Source organism: Meles meles, chromosome 9, assembly GCF_922984935.1.
Source record: "Meles meles chromosome 9, mMelMel3.1 paternal haplotype, whole genome shotgun sequence".
Lineage (NCBI taxonomy): Eukaryota > Metazoa > Chordata > Mammalia > Carnivora > Mustelidae > Meles > Meles meles.
In genome coordinates, this window is record NC_060074.1 from 67,966,402 (window position 1) to 67,982,179 (window position 15,778).

Below are 15,778 nucleotides of genomic sequence, written 5' to 3' on the forward strand. Positions count from 1 at the left end.
ATGATACATAGATGATATTGGGGGAACAGGTACATATTTAACATATGTAGTTAAAAATGTAAACTTAAAATATAATTTTAAAATATGGTGACTCAATGGGCATCTTAAATTCTTCTAGTATTCCACTGACTTTACAGAACTACACCAAAAAGGTTTTCAGATAATTAATAAATGTGACTTTTAAAAACTATAGGCTTTAGAACTTTAAAAAATTTAGACAAATTTTATTAATTACCTGGCTTAAGATCATAATGTATAATAGGGGGTTTGATTTCATTGAGATATCTTAGTGCATTTACAATCTGCATTACAATAGACCTAGCTTCCTTCTCTGACATTAATTTATGTTGCTTCAGATAGAAATCCAAGTCATTGCCTTCACAGTACTCTAACACTGTACAAAACCTATAATGAAGAAGAGAAAAAATTAGACATAAAACATTATCCAATAATTTATTATCACAGTGATGAAATGAAGAGTATATCATCATTACAGAATAAGGAAAGCAAAAGCAAACATATTTTTTCTTAAAAATTAATCCTTATAATCACTTACGTATCTGTATCCAAGGAGAAATAATCATAGAGTTTAACTATCCTAGGGTGATCCAGTTCTTTGTGTATTCTATATTCTCTGCAGGCGTGTCTACGGGAAGAGAGAGTCTATTTATTCTCCAGGACTATTAAATGTATTTTCATTTGATAAAAACCAGAAAGCATTAATACTTACTTGTGGTAGTTTTCCTTCTTCTCATCCCTCCAGCTTTTATTAAGCTGGTGAATCTTCACAGCAGCATATCTTTGTTCATAAAGGTCAAAAGCCTAAGATTCAAGGCACAGAAGAGTTAGGACCAAAGACCAACTGAATAGCTAAAGAGATTTTAAAAAATTGGTGATAATTTTTATAATAATATGGAATTAGAATATACACTACAGTTTTTGGTCTGCTATGATTATATATAGTTCAACAACATATTTACGGTCAGAAACAAGATACAAATTCCATCATATACATCAGAGAAAACTTTAATGTAAAATTTCACATTCAGGTTTCATAAATGCCAATATATTGAATCACGATAAAACAATAAAGCTGCTATTTGTTTTTTTAATACAGATCTGGCTCCTCTACAGTAGCAAAAGCAGTAAACAGCCAACAAAACAGATGGCTGTAGTGTGTTTTTTATGGGTTGGATAAAGCAAACCTTTTTCCTCTACCTTTCCTAGCGATCCCTCCCACTTCCTTAAAAATAAACAAGTTCGGGCAAAAAATAATAATAATAATAAATAAATAAATAAAATAAAAATAAACAAGTTCATAACAATTTCCAACTGTTTAAAAAATTCTAAACTTTATGAAACTGTTCAAACATAACGATACATCAATATCACACCTAACTACATCAATAACAATTCCTTAAAATCTCTTCTACTACCCAACTCGTCTGCAGTTTTTATTGGTTGTCTCAAAAAAAGAGGTTTTATACTGGTTTGTCTGATCAACAGCCTTCGTCTTATGAATAAAAAGAAGATCAGTATTAAGGTCTCAGGTAATCAAAAAAATTTTAAAAAGATTTGAATGTCATTTAAGAGCGATCTAATAATTTAGGTTCTGTGATTTATAGACAAGGTACCCCTTTAAAAAAAAACACTTAAATTTTACATATTAGAAAGAAGGACCATAGTCTCTACTCCCCCATCAACTTAACCTAAAAATAAGAACAGCAGACTGTCACAAAACTATAAAAGCCTAAGATCAGAAATATTATAGGATGCAGTAGTTAATAATATTCATTTTGGAGTCAGATAAACTTATCAGCTACAAAACTCTGGGTTGTTGAGAAGATTAAATGGGTAAAACACATAAACTGCTAAATACTAGCTAATTATATTATTAAAAGCTTAGTGGTTTGGGCTGCTGCCTTCGGCTCGGGTCATGATCTCGGGGTCCTGGGATCGAGTCCCGCATCGGGCTCTCTGCTCGGCGGGGAGCCTGCTTCCCTCTCACTCTCTCTGCTTGCCTCTCTGCCTGCTTGTGATCTCTCTCTGTCAAATAAATAAATAAATAATCTTAAAAAAAAAAAAAGATTAAAAAGAAAAGTTCATGTGAGAGAATATAAAAAAGCATAAAGGGTAACAGAAGAAAATAATATTTTAAATACACTAATAAAAATTATCAATATATATGGACTTATATGTGACACATTTTTCTCCCAAGATTAGGTGAGTGAAGTATATCCTTCCCATATGGCTAATATGGTCGATTACTGAGCAACTGATTCAGTATTTTCCACCTTGGTGTAGATAAAAGTCTGTATTTTTTGACTCACAATCTGCTACTTTGTTTCACAGTGGACCTGTCAACCGTGAAAAGGCTTTGAAGGGGTTGGAGAAAGTGGTTAGTATTTAGGTCAGTACTGAACAAAGTTATTAGGCCCCAATCTGCATTTTCTATTTCCTACATAAGCCCTTTCCTCAAAAAGAAAAGTTCCTCTTAGCCCCTATCTGCAATATCAGAAACAGTGCCAAGGCTATAGGGCGCTGGCAGAAGGCTGTCATGAAAGGTCATGACAAAAAGCTCAGAAGCTGGGCAACATTAAGGCTGAACAAGTGATAACTGTACTTCTGGTGATTTTTAGATCCAGAGTGAGCCATTATGATTTTCTTTTCTACTCTGTGGCTTGAGTAAGCCTACCTGAACCACTAAGTGCTTGACGAACTACTATTTGAATCAGAGAAACAGGAATTGGAAGAGCCATAGATCACTTCTCATGAGTGATGAGGGATAGAGCAATGATGCTTAATGCTTGTCCAACTTAACAACAAAAACAAAATGGTTCACAGTTGAACAAAGATCAGAACTGAAGTTTTCTGAATCCAAATCCCATTATTCTTTACCAGAGTCAGCAACAGAATCAAGGTTTGTCTTCAGTAAACTGAGATGGCACAGTCCTTGCCTCACTGAACAGAGAGGATTTCTAATAATAGTCTGAAGAGCTTACATTTGCTAATAAGCACCAGTGTTCCTTGATATGGCTCATCTAATCATTACAGCAATCCGGGGCACCTGGGTGGCTCAGTGGGTTGAGTGACTCTTGGATTCAGCTCAGGTCTAGATCTCAGGGTCCTGGGACTCAGCCCTGCGAAGGGCTCCGTGCTCAGCATGGAGTTTCTCTCTCCCTCTATCTCTATCCCCATGCTGTCTCTCTCTCTCTCTCTCTCAAAAATAAGTAAATAAATGTTTACCAAAAAAAATCATTTCTATAATCCCATGATGTAGGCACTGCTATTATTCCCAGATGGAAGACTTGAGGCAGAGAATGGTAAGTCATAAACCCAAGTATATACAGTTAATAAACAGCAGTCAGTTCTAGTCAGGATTCAAACCCAGCCTATCTGGCTTCAGAACCCAAGCTCTTAACCACTAATTGTACTAATACATAACAAAACAAAGCACAGAGTGTCAACAAGGAGCTATAAAAGGGAGACCCACAGGGAAGTCTTCTACAGGAATTAAGTTTAAGGTGAGGATATGCCCTTTGGTAAGCCTTCATCCTCATTAGGAGCAAATGGGCAGCCCCTGGGGCTTATAAGCAGGAGCATGAGATGATCAGACTGCATTTTAAAAAAAGGCCACTACAGCTGCAGCATACATCAATAAACTGGAGAGACTCTAAGAGCCCTAAAGATGGTGATTAGCTAGGAGGCTCAGCAAGCAATGCAAACAAGAGACAAGGAGGCCTTGAGCTAAGACAGAGAGAAGGGTCACTGCTAGATTTAAGAGAGCTTAATGATATAACTTAGCAGTGGGTACCAGGGACTGGTTTTATGCTGAGGGAAGAAGTTACGGAAAAGGTGGAGCAAAGAATGGCCTCTAGGATTTTCACTTGAGGGATGGACTAGATGGATGTATTGCAGTGGGGGGCAGTGTCAAAAGGAAAGGTTTTGGAGAAGAGAAAGATAACTTTTGGGTCATACCTGAGTTTGTACTGCATATGAAGCATCCATGTAAGGTAAAAAGACTATGTATACCAAAAGGTATGGAGCTCAGAAGTAAAGTGTAAGATGGATATTATGTATACTGCTACAATAATGGCTTTCTTTTCCTAAGAATGAAAATCCTCTTTGGACTTCTCTTGGTTAGGAGAAACAGGCATTAATGTAGGTCTTTTGTAAAAAAGTGAAGAGGCCTAACACAAACTTTGGAAAGCAAGGGATACACTTCCCTTGATGCCATTTTGGCTTATGAAAGGTTTCACTGGAACCTTCTACTTTTGGATAGCTGGGGAAACCTGTATTTGAAAAGAAGAATATAGAATGATAAAAGACCTTAGGACCTACAATTTTTTTTTAAAGATTTATTTATTTACTTGAGAATGAGTGCATGAGTTGGGGGGGAAGAGCAGAGGGAGAGGGACAAGCAGACTCCCCTCTGAGCTTTAAGCCCAACCCCATGACCCTGAGATTATGACCCTGAGCTGAAATAGAGAGTCCAACACTTAATGGACTAAGCCACTCAGAAGCCCCAAGAACCACAAAATTTAAAGGTTGGGCAGAAAGATACAACATAAAGTGAAAAAAGGTAAGATACAAAACACTGAACATGGTTGACTAAAATTTTTCTACATTTATACAGGTGCATTTAAGAAATACTGGCCTTGGGTAGAGAATTGGGTAAATTTAGGACAAGTTTTGTGATACGTTTAAATTAAGGGGTACAATCTTTCCACAAATGTACTATATTAAATGGCCACCTGCCTCTCATGATTTTAATGACCACTATTTGTATCAGACTGGCTACTGGTAATGAGGTACCCAGATATCAGTGTGATGCATGGAGTCTCCACTCTTGAGATTAAGACAACATAAGCCATGAGACTCTTGTAATGAGAGCTGGGACATAAAATCAGTCAAAAAATCATAAAATCAATCAATGAAAGACAAGTACTTCTTAACCATGTACTTCTCTATCTTTGCTATTTTAGTGCAAGAACAGAAAAAAAAATCTGTATTACCTTATACACTTCACTAAAGCCACCTCTACCAAGCAGATGAAGTAACAGATATCTTTCATTTAACGTTGGGTGATCTTTGAACCTTAAGGGTGGGAGAAAAAGACACTTAGGTACATAAAAACACATACAAAACGGTTCCTTACCACAATAAAGTTTCACTCTCTCTTCTACTTCAAGCTATTTTTTTCTCAGCAACTCTTCTAATTTTGAATTCCATTCTGTACTGCTTTTCGTTCTCCACCTGCATGACTACTTTCAATCTGAACTCTTTGATGTTCACTAAGCTTAACGTTTAGCTGAACATTCAGGTTCAATAACCAACAGCACTCTGATAAAGACTTACCAACTCCTGTATTTCTAAGAGCTTTATGAAATCCCATAACTACTCAGTAGGAATTATTTCCAATGGAAAAATATACTTTTATATGGGAGTACAGTTAATCAAGATTTTACAGTAGTACTGACATATGATTAAAAATAATTATATGTATAAATTGGGCTTCATACATGATTAAATTTTACTGCCTTTGGACTTCTTTAAATAAAATTTCAATTCCCAATTAAAAAATGAAAGCTTAAAAAAAGAAACTTAGAAAAAAATCACTCACAGATTAATACTCTTATTACTATTTAACATTTACTGCTCCTGCTATATATTAAGCATTTACATGTATTAACTCATTTATTTCTCAGCCAACCCTATGAAGCAGGCCTTGCTACTATCTCTTATTTTACAGATGAGGGCACCACTGCACACAAAGGTTAAGTAACTTGCTCAGGTCAACAGTTAATATATGACAGGGCTTTGCAGAAAAAAGTGATTCCAAAATGCGCACTCTTGAAATTAAAAAACAAAACCAAACCCAAAACAATGATAGCTTTATTAATTCCATGTGTAAATATATTTTATTTTATTCAAAGTGAATTAGATAAAGGTTTGGCAATTTCTTCTCTTGAAGAACTTGTTAACAGAAGAGATTTTTGCTAAGTTTTTGTTTTTGCTTTTTTTAAAGTAAACTTTTTTGTAAAGCAAACCCCAATGTGAGGTTCGAACTCACAACCCAAGATCGAGAGTCGCAAAATCTACTGACTGAGCCAGTGAGGCACTCCACTGTTTGGTTTTAAAGTGAAATGAAAAGCTGTAACAATTCACTTAATTTTCATCAAGTGGGCTAACTCATATCTACAAATAAGTCTGAATAATTTTCAGAAGAGACAACTGTAAATTAGTTTTGTCCTATCCTCTTTATTAGAACTTTCATCTGGTACACTGCTACATTATTTCATTCACCTTATGCAGAGGAAGGATCTGTACATTTATGAATTATACATACACAAATGATCACGAATAGGCCTTCTTTTAAGCAAGATATTTATTGTTCATTAAAGAAACTGGCCATTTCTAACTGCGACTTTCATATTAGGTCATGAAGCTTTAAATGACACGTCTTATAGATAAAGTATAAAAAGACACTCTTCCCCTCTTTCACATCAGTTAAATCCCAAGTAGTGCCTTGGTTAATTTCTATCTTCTTCATAAAGCTCCCACCAGTCCACAGTTATTTTCTCTTCTTTTGAGTTAGCATTTATTATCTATGGCTTTCAGGTGCCTGGGTGGCTCAGTGGGTTAAACCTCTGCCTTCAGCTCAGGTCATGATCCCAGAGTCCTGGGATCGAGACCCGCATCAGGCTCTCTGCTCAGCAGGGAGCCTGCTTCCTCCTCTCTCTCTGCCTACTTGTGATCTCTGTCAAATAAATAAATAAATTCTTAAAAAAAATATCTATGGCTTTCATTTTGATAAGCAAGATAAAGACAGAGGCTATAATTTCTATTTCTTCTATAGTTTTTGCATAAATTGAAATAATTTCAACTATGGCTTACTGAAATGCTGTTAGTTGAAACAATTTCTCCTTCACTATTGTAGTATTTACTTTAGTATTCAGTCAACAAATATTTGGGGCCTAGCATGTGCCAGGCACTGGTCTAAGGTTTGGGGATATAGCAAAAATAAAATGAGGTCTCTGCTCTCATGTAGCTTACATTCTAATGTGAGGAGACAGACAACAACAGAAAAACAAATCTGTAATTCCAGGTAGTGATAAATGCTATGAAAAAATAAAGCAAGGCAAGGATACTGAGAGAAGAGATGGAATGAGGCAAAGACTGCTATCTTATACAGGGTGGCCTAGGGACAGCCTCTCTAATGATCATTTGGAGTGAAATAAGGAGTAAGCCACTCAGATATTTAGAGGAAGAACACGTCAGGCAGAGGAAATGACATGCACAAAAGTCCTGAGATGGGAATGTGCTAAATAAACATGTTCTAGGGGGACAGCTTGTGCACAACATATAAATGAAGGGAGGATGACAGAGATGGGGGTGGCCAGAGACCAGATCACAAAAGGCCTTCTAAACATGGGAAGGACTTCGGATTTTTTCTAAGTGTTCTGAGAAGCCCCCCAACAAGAAAATATTGTGTGCATGCTCTCCACAGGAGAGAAAAAACTTTTTATCACATAAAATTGTAAATTATGAATAACAACTTACTGTGAATTATCTTCATTATTTATTCTTTTGAGCTCTCGAATATGAAGATTTCTGACTCTTTCCAAACGTTCAAGTTCTGCCTGGATTTCTGCCTCTTCCTGAAAATGAAGAGAGGGGACTATAACAAGCTCAATTTATTTGCAGTATTAAAAAAGATATTTTTACCCATGCATCAATTTTTTACAGTGATGGGAAGAATAGTATATTATAAAGTACCACTGAGTTAAAAGACCAAAGTGCACTTTTCAATGCCTGAAAGATGGAAAGAGATAAGGCAAAAGCCTATTTCAAGAAACCATCCTCCACATGAAAATCTATACCTAATGAGATGCTGAGTTTTATTCTGTACTACAAGAAGTCTATTTTTATAATATCTAAACTGAAAATGATTGCAAGGTAGTTGAGGCTGACTTATAATACAAAATGAGATGAAAGTTTTATTTCTGGTACATCCCAATTTTAATTTAAGAGGGAATAATTTAATAATACAAAACAAATGAAGGTATTTTACAATAGTCCAAAAAGGAAGAAAGGAAGAAGACAGAACCACTGATTATTTCTAAACCTTACAATGTCTGAAATACACACACACACACACACACACACACACACACCCACACACACCCACACAATCTGACCACTCACTTAGTATATGTGCTGCCGAAGCGAGCACTGACCACTCACTTAGGATAAATCCCCCTACACTCTTAGAGACTCTAAAAACAAAAATTATATGGACAGCTGTGGTAGATCCTCAGTTATCAGAGCAACTCTAGGCAAATTCTAAAGAAATTAACATTTACTATGAAAATTTTGATAAATATATTTCATGTCTCAAAATATACAATTTTGAGAACATTTAAAAAAAATCAGACCCCAAATAAACAACGACCCATCTTATACATCTCTTTGTCAATATAAATTTGAATACTCCACAAGGGACAGACAAGAATATACCAAATTTTGGTGGAAAATTCTTGAAATGTCCAATTTTGTAATATTTCTGAATATCTGTTGACTAAAGAAACAAATACAAATTGCCTTGGCCTAAATGTGTATCCACTAACATTATAAATCTATACTACATGGAATAGAAGTTGTTTCTGAATATTACACTTAAACATATCTGTATTATATTAGCTCCTTTTAATGATTTTTTATTTAAAAAATCCTTTATCTAAAAAATAACTGTGACGTTTACTTTGAAAATATTAAATATCATTTCATCCCAAAGCAGAGAGATGTATAAAAAGTGTAACACCTTTATCTAAGGCTTAAACTGAAAGGAATATTCTAAGTATGATACAGAGAAACAAATGTTTGCAGATTAAAAAAAACAATCTGAGTATATTGTTTGTATTCCATTTGACCCTTAAGGTTATTTTTATTATTTTAAAATGAAACTCAACCATCACTTGTTGCAGAGATATTTAATAGGGAGTAGGCATTAGATGATAAATAGAAACTTTCACAGTAAATTTAAATGAAGATAAACCTTTCTAGAATTTTGGGGAGATTTTTTTAAATACACTAAACAGTCTTAATTTAACTGAAATTTCTTAATATAGCTTCAGTCACAAATACTTCTTATTTTAATGAAAAAAGAAAAAGTAATAAATAGTCTAGGGGATTAAATAATTGAAGATTCATCACAAGGATAGCAAACAGATTAAAAACTTTTGGGACAAGACTCAAATCACAGCTTAATTGTCTTAATTTATAAAGACCTATAAAGTAGAATAAGAAACTGTCTATATAGGTATGTCCATGAGTATGAAAAATTCAAGTTCATTTATACCACAGAACACTGAAAGTGGTAACTCCTTACATATTACTAACATTTTCGGTCTTATAACTTGCCATTAATTTGACTCTCAGACATGTAGGAAGCAACTAAACACTTGGTAGGCTGGTGGAATTTTAAATAGCTGACAATGTCTTATTATTAGGATAACTAAAATAAATTGATTTAACTTTTATTTGAAATTGTGGTATGGGGATACTATTTCAAAAGAAAATTTATAGAAATTAAATTTTGCTGAGTCAATAAATACATAATTATGAGATTCAACTATATTGTTGATAGAATTAATTTGCTTAATATTTTTCAGTAATCTTCAGAGGTCCATACAATGGCAGTAACCAATATTGCAAAATAAATACTCATTAAAGAAAGTAGAATGTAAGTCTTTGTCAGTTAAGCAAACTTTTTTATCCTCTATAAAACATGACAGGTATGTCCCATAAAATCTTACAATTTAAAAGCACAGGCAAGCTGCATTTGGTTTGAATTATAAAGGTCACAGGAAAAAACAAAATGTCGGAAGCACTAAGGAAAAAAAAAGAAAAGGAAAAAGCTGGATCCTCTGTATTTAAGAGGAAATGTCAAGTAAAGGAACTCTTTTTTTTTTTTCTAATAACCAAGTCTTATATACCAATAAACATAACTCCTTCATAGTCAGTGAAATATATTTACATCTTATCTTCCATATTATAATTTATTATTTATTCCACACATCTTGGACCTTAAACTAAAGTGATACACTTCTGGGGGAAAGATAATTCTGAAATTCTTAAACCTCACTGGGGGCAAAAAAAAAAAAAAAGTATACATACTCTTATGGACTGAAGGTTTGTGTTTCCCCCAAATTCATGTTTAAGCCCACTGTGATGGTATTTGGAGATGGGGCCTTTGGGAATTAGATTAGGTCATGAAGGTGGGGCCCTCATGGCGGGATCAGTGGCTTTATATGGAGGGGGAGAGAGAGTTCTAGCCTCCCCACCTGGTCCCCTCTTTGTGGGAGTACAGATAATAGGACATGTGAGGACTTGAGAAGGCAGCCATCTAACACCAGGAAGAAGGGGTGCCTGGATGGCTCACTGGGTTAAAGCCTCTGCCTTCGGCTCAGGTCATGATCCCAGGGTCCTAGGATGGAACCCCGCATAGGGCTCTCTGCTCAGTGGGGAGCTCCCTCCTCTCTCTCTCTCTGCCTGCCTCTGCCTACTTGTGATCTCTGTCTGTCAAATAAATAAATAAAATCTTAAAGAAAAAAAAAAAAAAAAAAACAGGAAGAAACAGACCCTCACAAAAAATTGAACTGTGCTGTATGGACCCTGATCTTGGATTTCCACCTTGTGAGAAAATTAATTTCTGTTTAAGACACCTAGTCTATAGTATTTTGTTATGGCTGCCCAAAAGATTAATACACATACTTTCAGGCAAATGTTAGGACAATAGAGCCTAGTAACCTCTCTTTACATAAAGGGACAAAGCCCAGTTTTTGTATGGCCCCAGGGTTCAACAGTCTAGAATACAGTAGTCTCATCAACAGATCTACATTTAATGCAGTCATTTCCAAAGATCTATCCTGTAGACTACACTCTCCTTGCTTGAGATCAGCATTAATCTCTGGGCTGTCCTCAAAATTAATCATTTTCAGAGGGCTCAGGAAAACCAAGTGTGACCCAGACTCACAACTGACCTGAGTTTATATACAATGGAATCCTCACACCCATGGCAAAACTAGGCCAGATTACTAAAATACAAGAGAGAGAATCCAACTAGATAGATGGGGCTTAAGAATACCAATTTCAATCCTTGAGTCATCCACTAGCTGAGCAGTTAAAGCAGAAAGAGAAACGTGTATAAGAACAGTCATTTGAGAGAGAAGAGAGGTAGGTCTGGAGATCCCGTAAGGTAAAAGGAAACAGCTCTTTTCTGTTTAAACAGGAAGATACAGCAATGGACAATTTAACCGTATACACTACAGCTATTCTAACAGTATTTTAAAATAAGCTCTTAATATTCTGAATTAAAACCCAAGTCATACAAGTATACAACAACAGATCTCAATGCTGCCTCATTGCTTAACCTGCAAAACACACCACCTCCCAAAACTTTTAACTTTAAAAAATTTATATGGAAGGCAAATTCCACAGCAACTTAACCAAAATGGTTTGTTCTTCAGCATAAGTTTGACATAAAAATGCTTTGTATTTTTAAGCTAAGTCTTTTCTGGCAACTTAATATCCCCTTGGCTCGACTTCCTAAGCCAAAAGTCAGCAACAGTAATACAGAATCTCTGTAAAATGCCAGGTTAATAAAACTGCTAGGTCGATTTCGGTGCATTTCTCATAACGGCCATTTTTAAAACAGCAACTACTAAAAGAAAGGTGGGGTGTGTAGGCATTAAAGCTATAAAGCTTACAGAATTATAAAATGCATCTTCACATGTAAAACTGATATATTGCCTGAAAAGAATTAAACACACTAGTTTAAACTTAACAAATCTTGAGTATGTTACATGTTATATCCACAAAAAAACCCTCAGTTTCAAAGAGCTGCTTTTCTATAAAGCCAAGATAAGATAGAAAGTATTTTGATATATCATTCTCAGCTTGCGAATGAGAGTTGGTAAAAAAGAAATTCTGTATGGTATATTTTGAAGACGGCAGAAGAGGAGAAAAGCTATCACTTCCAACAGTCTATTCAACAGCACTGTCACATTACGTGGTCTAGGAAAACTAGTTCAGAATGAGGTTTCAAAAAGTTTAACTCCATATTCATTTTAGTAATATGAATAATATTAATCCCTCAAAAGCTGGTATCCATAGGTCCTCAAATTTTTTAATTTCATAAACTATAATGTCATTCTGAAAGTTCATCACCAGTAAAGTGAAAGGTGAAATTCACAAAGGCACTATTGAAAGCTAGTGGAAAGAGCCGTGCAGAAAAAAAGAATTAAAAAGAAAATCATTAACAATTTTCTTAATCTTTATCCCTGTTGTATGTCCCCAGATTATTTCTATTACATGCTTTCAAATACTTTAAATGTGGGTATGAGATATGAACCATTAGAAATATGAACCAACCAATCAACAAACCAAAAAACCCACACAGATAAAACAAGCGTGAACTTCCCCGAGATCAGTTTTAAAACAATTGACCATAACCCTGTTTTGTATGATTATGTAGATTGAAAACTGGGTCAGAGAGGGGACAAAAATTATGAAATTCCTGGGACTGGGGGGCGAGTTCATTCCTAACTACATAGCTACATGCTCCCTCTACTCCCCTCTGCAATCACTGAGCTGGTTACTACTGATGGGAGCATACTGTCTCCCTCAGATGTATTTCACTGGCTTAGATAATTATTTTAGAACCTTAATGTGTTCCTCTCTCTACACTTCATTTCCTTCTTTTTTTAGGGGGAGGGTGGAAAGGTAGGGGTGGTATTTTATTCTCTTCAAATGCATAAATACATACATTAAAACCCCTGAGAATAACTTAAAATAGGGAGGTTTGAGTCTGTCAGTTCCCCCATTCTATCAGAACAAGACAAAATAAAATCCTTCCCAGGAGCAAATAAATGTAACATTTCAACTGACTGGCAAAATTTAAATATTTAGTACACTTCTTGAAAAAGAAATTACAGCTGTTGTATTAGAAATTCCTTGACGTTAAACACGAAGCAAGATGCTGACACCACACCATGGCACACACAGGCATCATGCCTTACAGCACATCACAGTCCTCCACACTGGCTGGTTCCTCTGAACCTTCCTCAGGATTTGTGTGAATTGATAGTTTTTTTTTTTTTTAAGTGTGAAAAGATTTAACTTTCTATACAATGATGGAAAGAACTTAGTCTTCTAGACTCTCTTGACGCACATGAATATACAGGTGACCCTTGAACAACATGGATTTAAACTGCACGGGTCCACCTACAGGCAGATTTTTTTCAACAAATTGAGTACTGTAAGTGTATTTTCCTCATAATTTTCTCAATAACATTTTTCTCTAGCTTCCTTTATTGTAAAAATAGAGTATATAATATATTTACTATAGAAAATTTGTGTTAATTGACTGCTTATGTTATTGGTTAAGTCTTCTGGTTAAAAGTAGGCCATTAAAAAAAAAAGTAGGCTATTAGTAGTTAAGTTTTGGGGGAGACAAAAGTTATATGAGGGTTTTGTGCACTCGGGGGTGGAGGACAGTTGGTGCTCCTAACCCCTGCATTGTTCAAGGTTCAACTGTAAATGGCATGGAGTTATAGTTCTGATTGGGAAGGGCCAGTGGCCAAGCAACTGCTTTCTTTTTTGGTGAAATAGTGATCTCTAGACTGAATTTACAAAGATGAACTGAACTCTGCTCTAACCAATGGCTAACATGACTTCTGAAATTCTTTCTAAAATTAAAAAAAAATTCCATTACCTATAAAACAACTGGATTAATATTGATTAATTAATTAATTATAGAAGCACAACACATTTTACCTCTAAATTTTCATCTTGGTAATTGAAAATCAACTACCAAGTTAAGATGTATGACTGTAAATGGGGAAACACAGAGCAAGTAATGTTTATAGATTCATAAGAGTAGGAGGTAAAATATGAACACTGGGAGTATTCCTATCTATAGCCAGTCCCATATTCTCTCAGCAGAGTCATCTTTTATAGACTACTACTCATTTTTTAAACGGGAAACAGTAGTAAGGACAGAATATCAAGTTTAGAATTCTAACACTCTTCTTGGCACTTTTCTTACTCAAACATACCAAGAAATCAGGAACCTCATAACATGGGCTTAATCATGACCTTTTCTACTACAGTGTATTTTCACCAGACTTCCACTAAAAACTACTGTCTTATATGAGTAGCATCTTTTCTTACGTTCTAGAGAAATATAATGTACAATGTGGTTGGCTTTAACTGAGAGAAGAATTCCCAAGAGATTTCTTCCAGTCATGGCCATGAATATAAAGGTGAGCACGAGATTTAGAGATTAAGCCCTCTAGAATTATACTGTTCATTATTTTCATATTTTTATTCAAACCTAAAGTGACAATAAATGTCATAAGCAAACTTATTCTTTGTGGTTATACTAAGGATTTGATAAATCAGATGACAATGGTATTCTAGAAAGAAAGACCAAAGGAGGTATCAAACTTCAAGAATATTTGGGGGTCAATTCACCTAAAACCAATGCCCTGTATTCTCCACTGTTCAAAAGGCTTGTAGACAATCCATTGTCTTCCATTTCAACTAGTTGCATGGTCCACTGTGAAGGAGTAAGAAAAAGAGCTGTGTGCTTGTTCTTGACCTGTAAAGATTTCATCATGGAAGATTAATACTGATGCTGCTGCTGCCTGTTACTGGTTGTTTCTCTTTGCAGATGCCAATATCGGTCAGAGAACAGGATTTCAATGGCAGAGTTGTTGCTATACTGTTATCTCTTCAGAACGGAGGCACAGGGAGAGATGAATGCCACATCGCAAGGAGCAAAGGAGAGAGAGAGAAAGAAATGGTGTCAGGTGGCATGTTGGATGTGATTTTTGTTTTAGTAGAGATTGAGATGACTGCAAATTGTTTAGCTGATTCCTTCGGTCTGCAAGATACATTTGTGTTGTTGTTGATGATTCTTGACTAATCCTGTTTCAATTACAAATTGGTTATGTTTTTCAAAAAAATCTTCCAGCACTTATACTCAGGATTTAAAATTCTCTCTCTCTCTCTCACTCTTTCTCTCTCTCCGTCTCATGCATACACGCAACCCAAAACACATACATTAAGGCCAATCCCTACTAACATTACTTTATATTCCATACTGAGATGTCAAATTTTTTATATGCATTATTTTCTTCAGCTGATCAAATATTTTAAATCTAAAAGGTGACAAAACTTGAAAACTAAATAAAGAGCAACACACACCTGCATGCTGTTCCCATCACACACTTGAGTAACAGCAGTGGCAAGACAGTAGTCCTACAACTTTCAAAATTCTTATTTCCTCATCATTTTGGGATACTAAGATCGGTAACTTTTACCATTTAAATACTGACTACAGAGAGAATCTATTACAACGATGATGGTTTTGCACTGATCTTTTTTAATTTATTTGTGTTAATTTAGTAATAATCCTAGAAAAGCATATCCATGTAGTTTTCTGCAATTCCAGAATAATGATCTGAAATATACAAACAACAACCTAGCAGAATGCCTCACATCAAAAAGATAAATTCCCGTATCTAGAATTTATCAAAGACTGGTATCAAAACAGGATCAACCATAAATGCTAATTGGCACAGAAACTGTTAGTTTCCTTAAGTCCACGGATTCCACATGTGGCACAGGTACATAAAATGGGATAGTTAGTAGCCTTGCCTCAAATAACCAACTTTTTCAAGACAGAAAATTATTCCTGCTGCCACTACAA

General features: G+C 35.2%; 1 protein-coding gene across 2 annotated transcripts in view; it reads right to left on the reverse strand.

The window, feature by feature from the left end:
* TLK1 (tousled like kinase 1) overlaps positions 1-15,778 on the reverse strand; it is a 143,950-nt gene that overhangs the window by 11,975 nt on the left and 116,197 nt on the right. For both annotated transcript variants that reach the window (XM_046018324.1, XM_046018325.1), the window contains 5 exons: positions 7,564-7,661; positions 5,016-5,097; positions 731-822; positions 557-646; positions 236-405 (listed from right to left, as the gene is read on the reverse strand). In XM_046018324.1, coding sequence (XP_045874280.1) covers positions 236-405; positions 557-646; positions 731-822; positions 5,016-5,097; positions 7,564-7,661 — 532 coding nt within the window. The remainder of the gene's footprint in view (positions 1-235; positions 406-556; positions 647-730; positions 823-5,015; positions 5,098-7,563; positions 7,662-15,778) is intronic.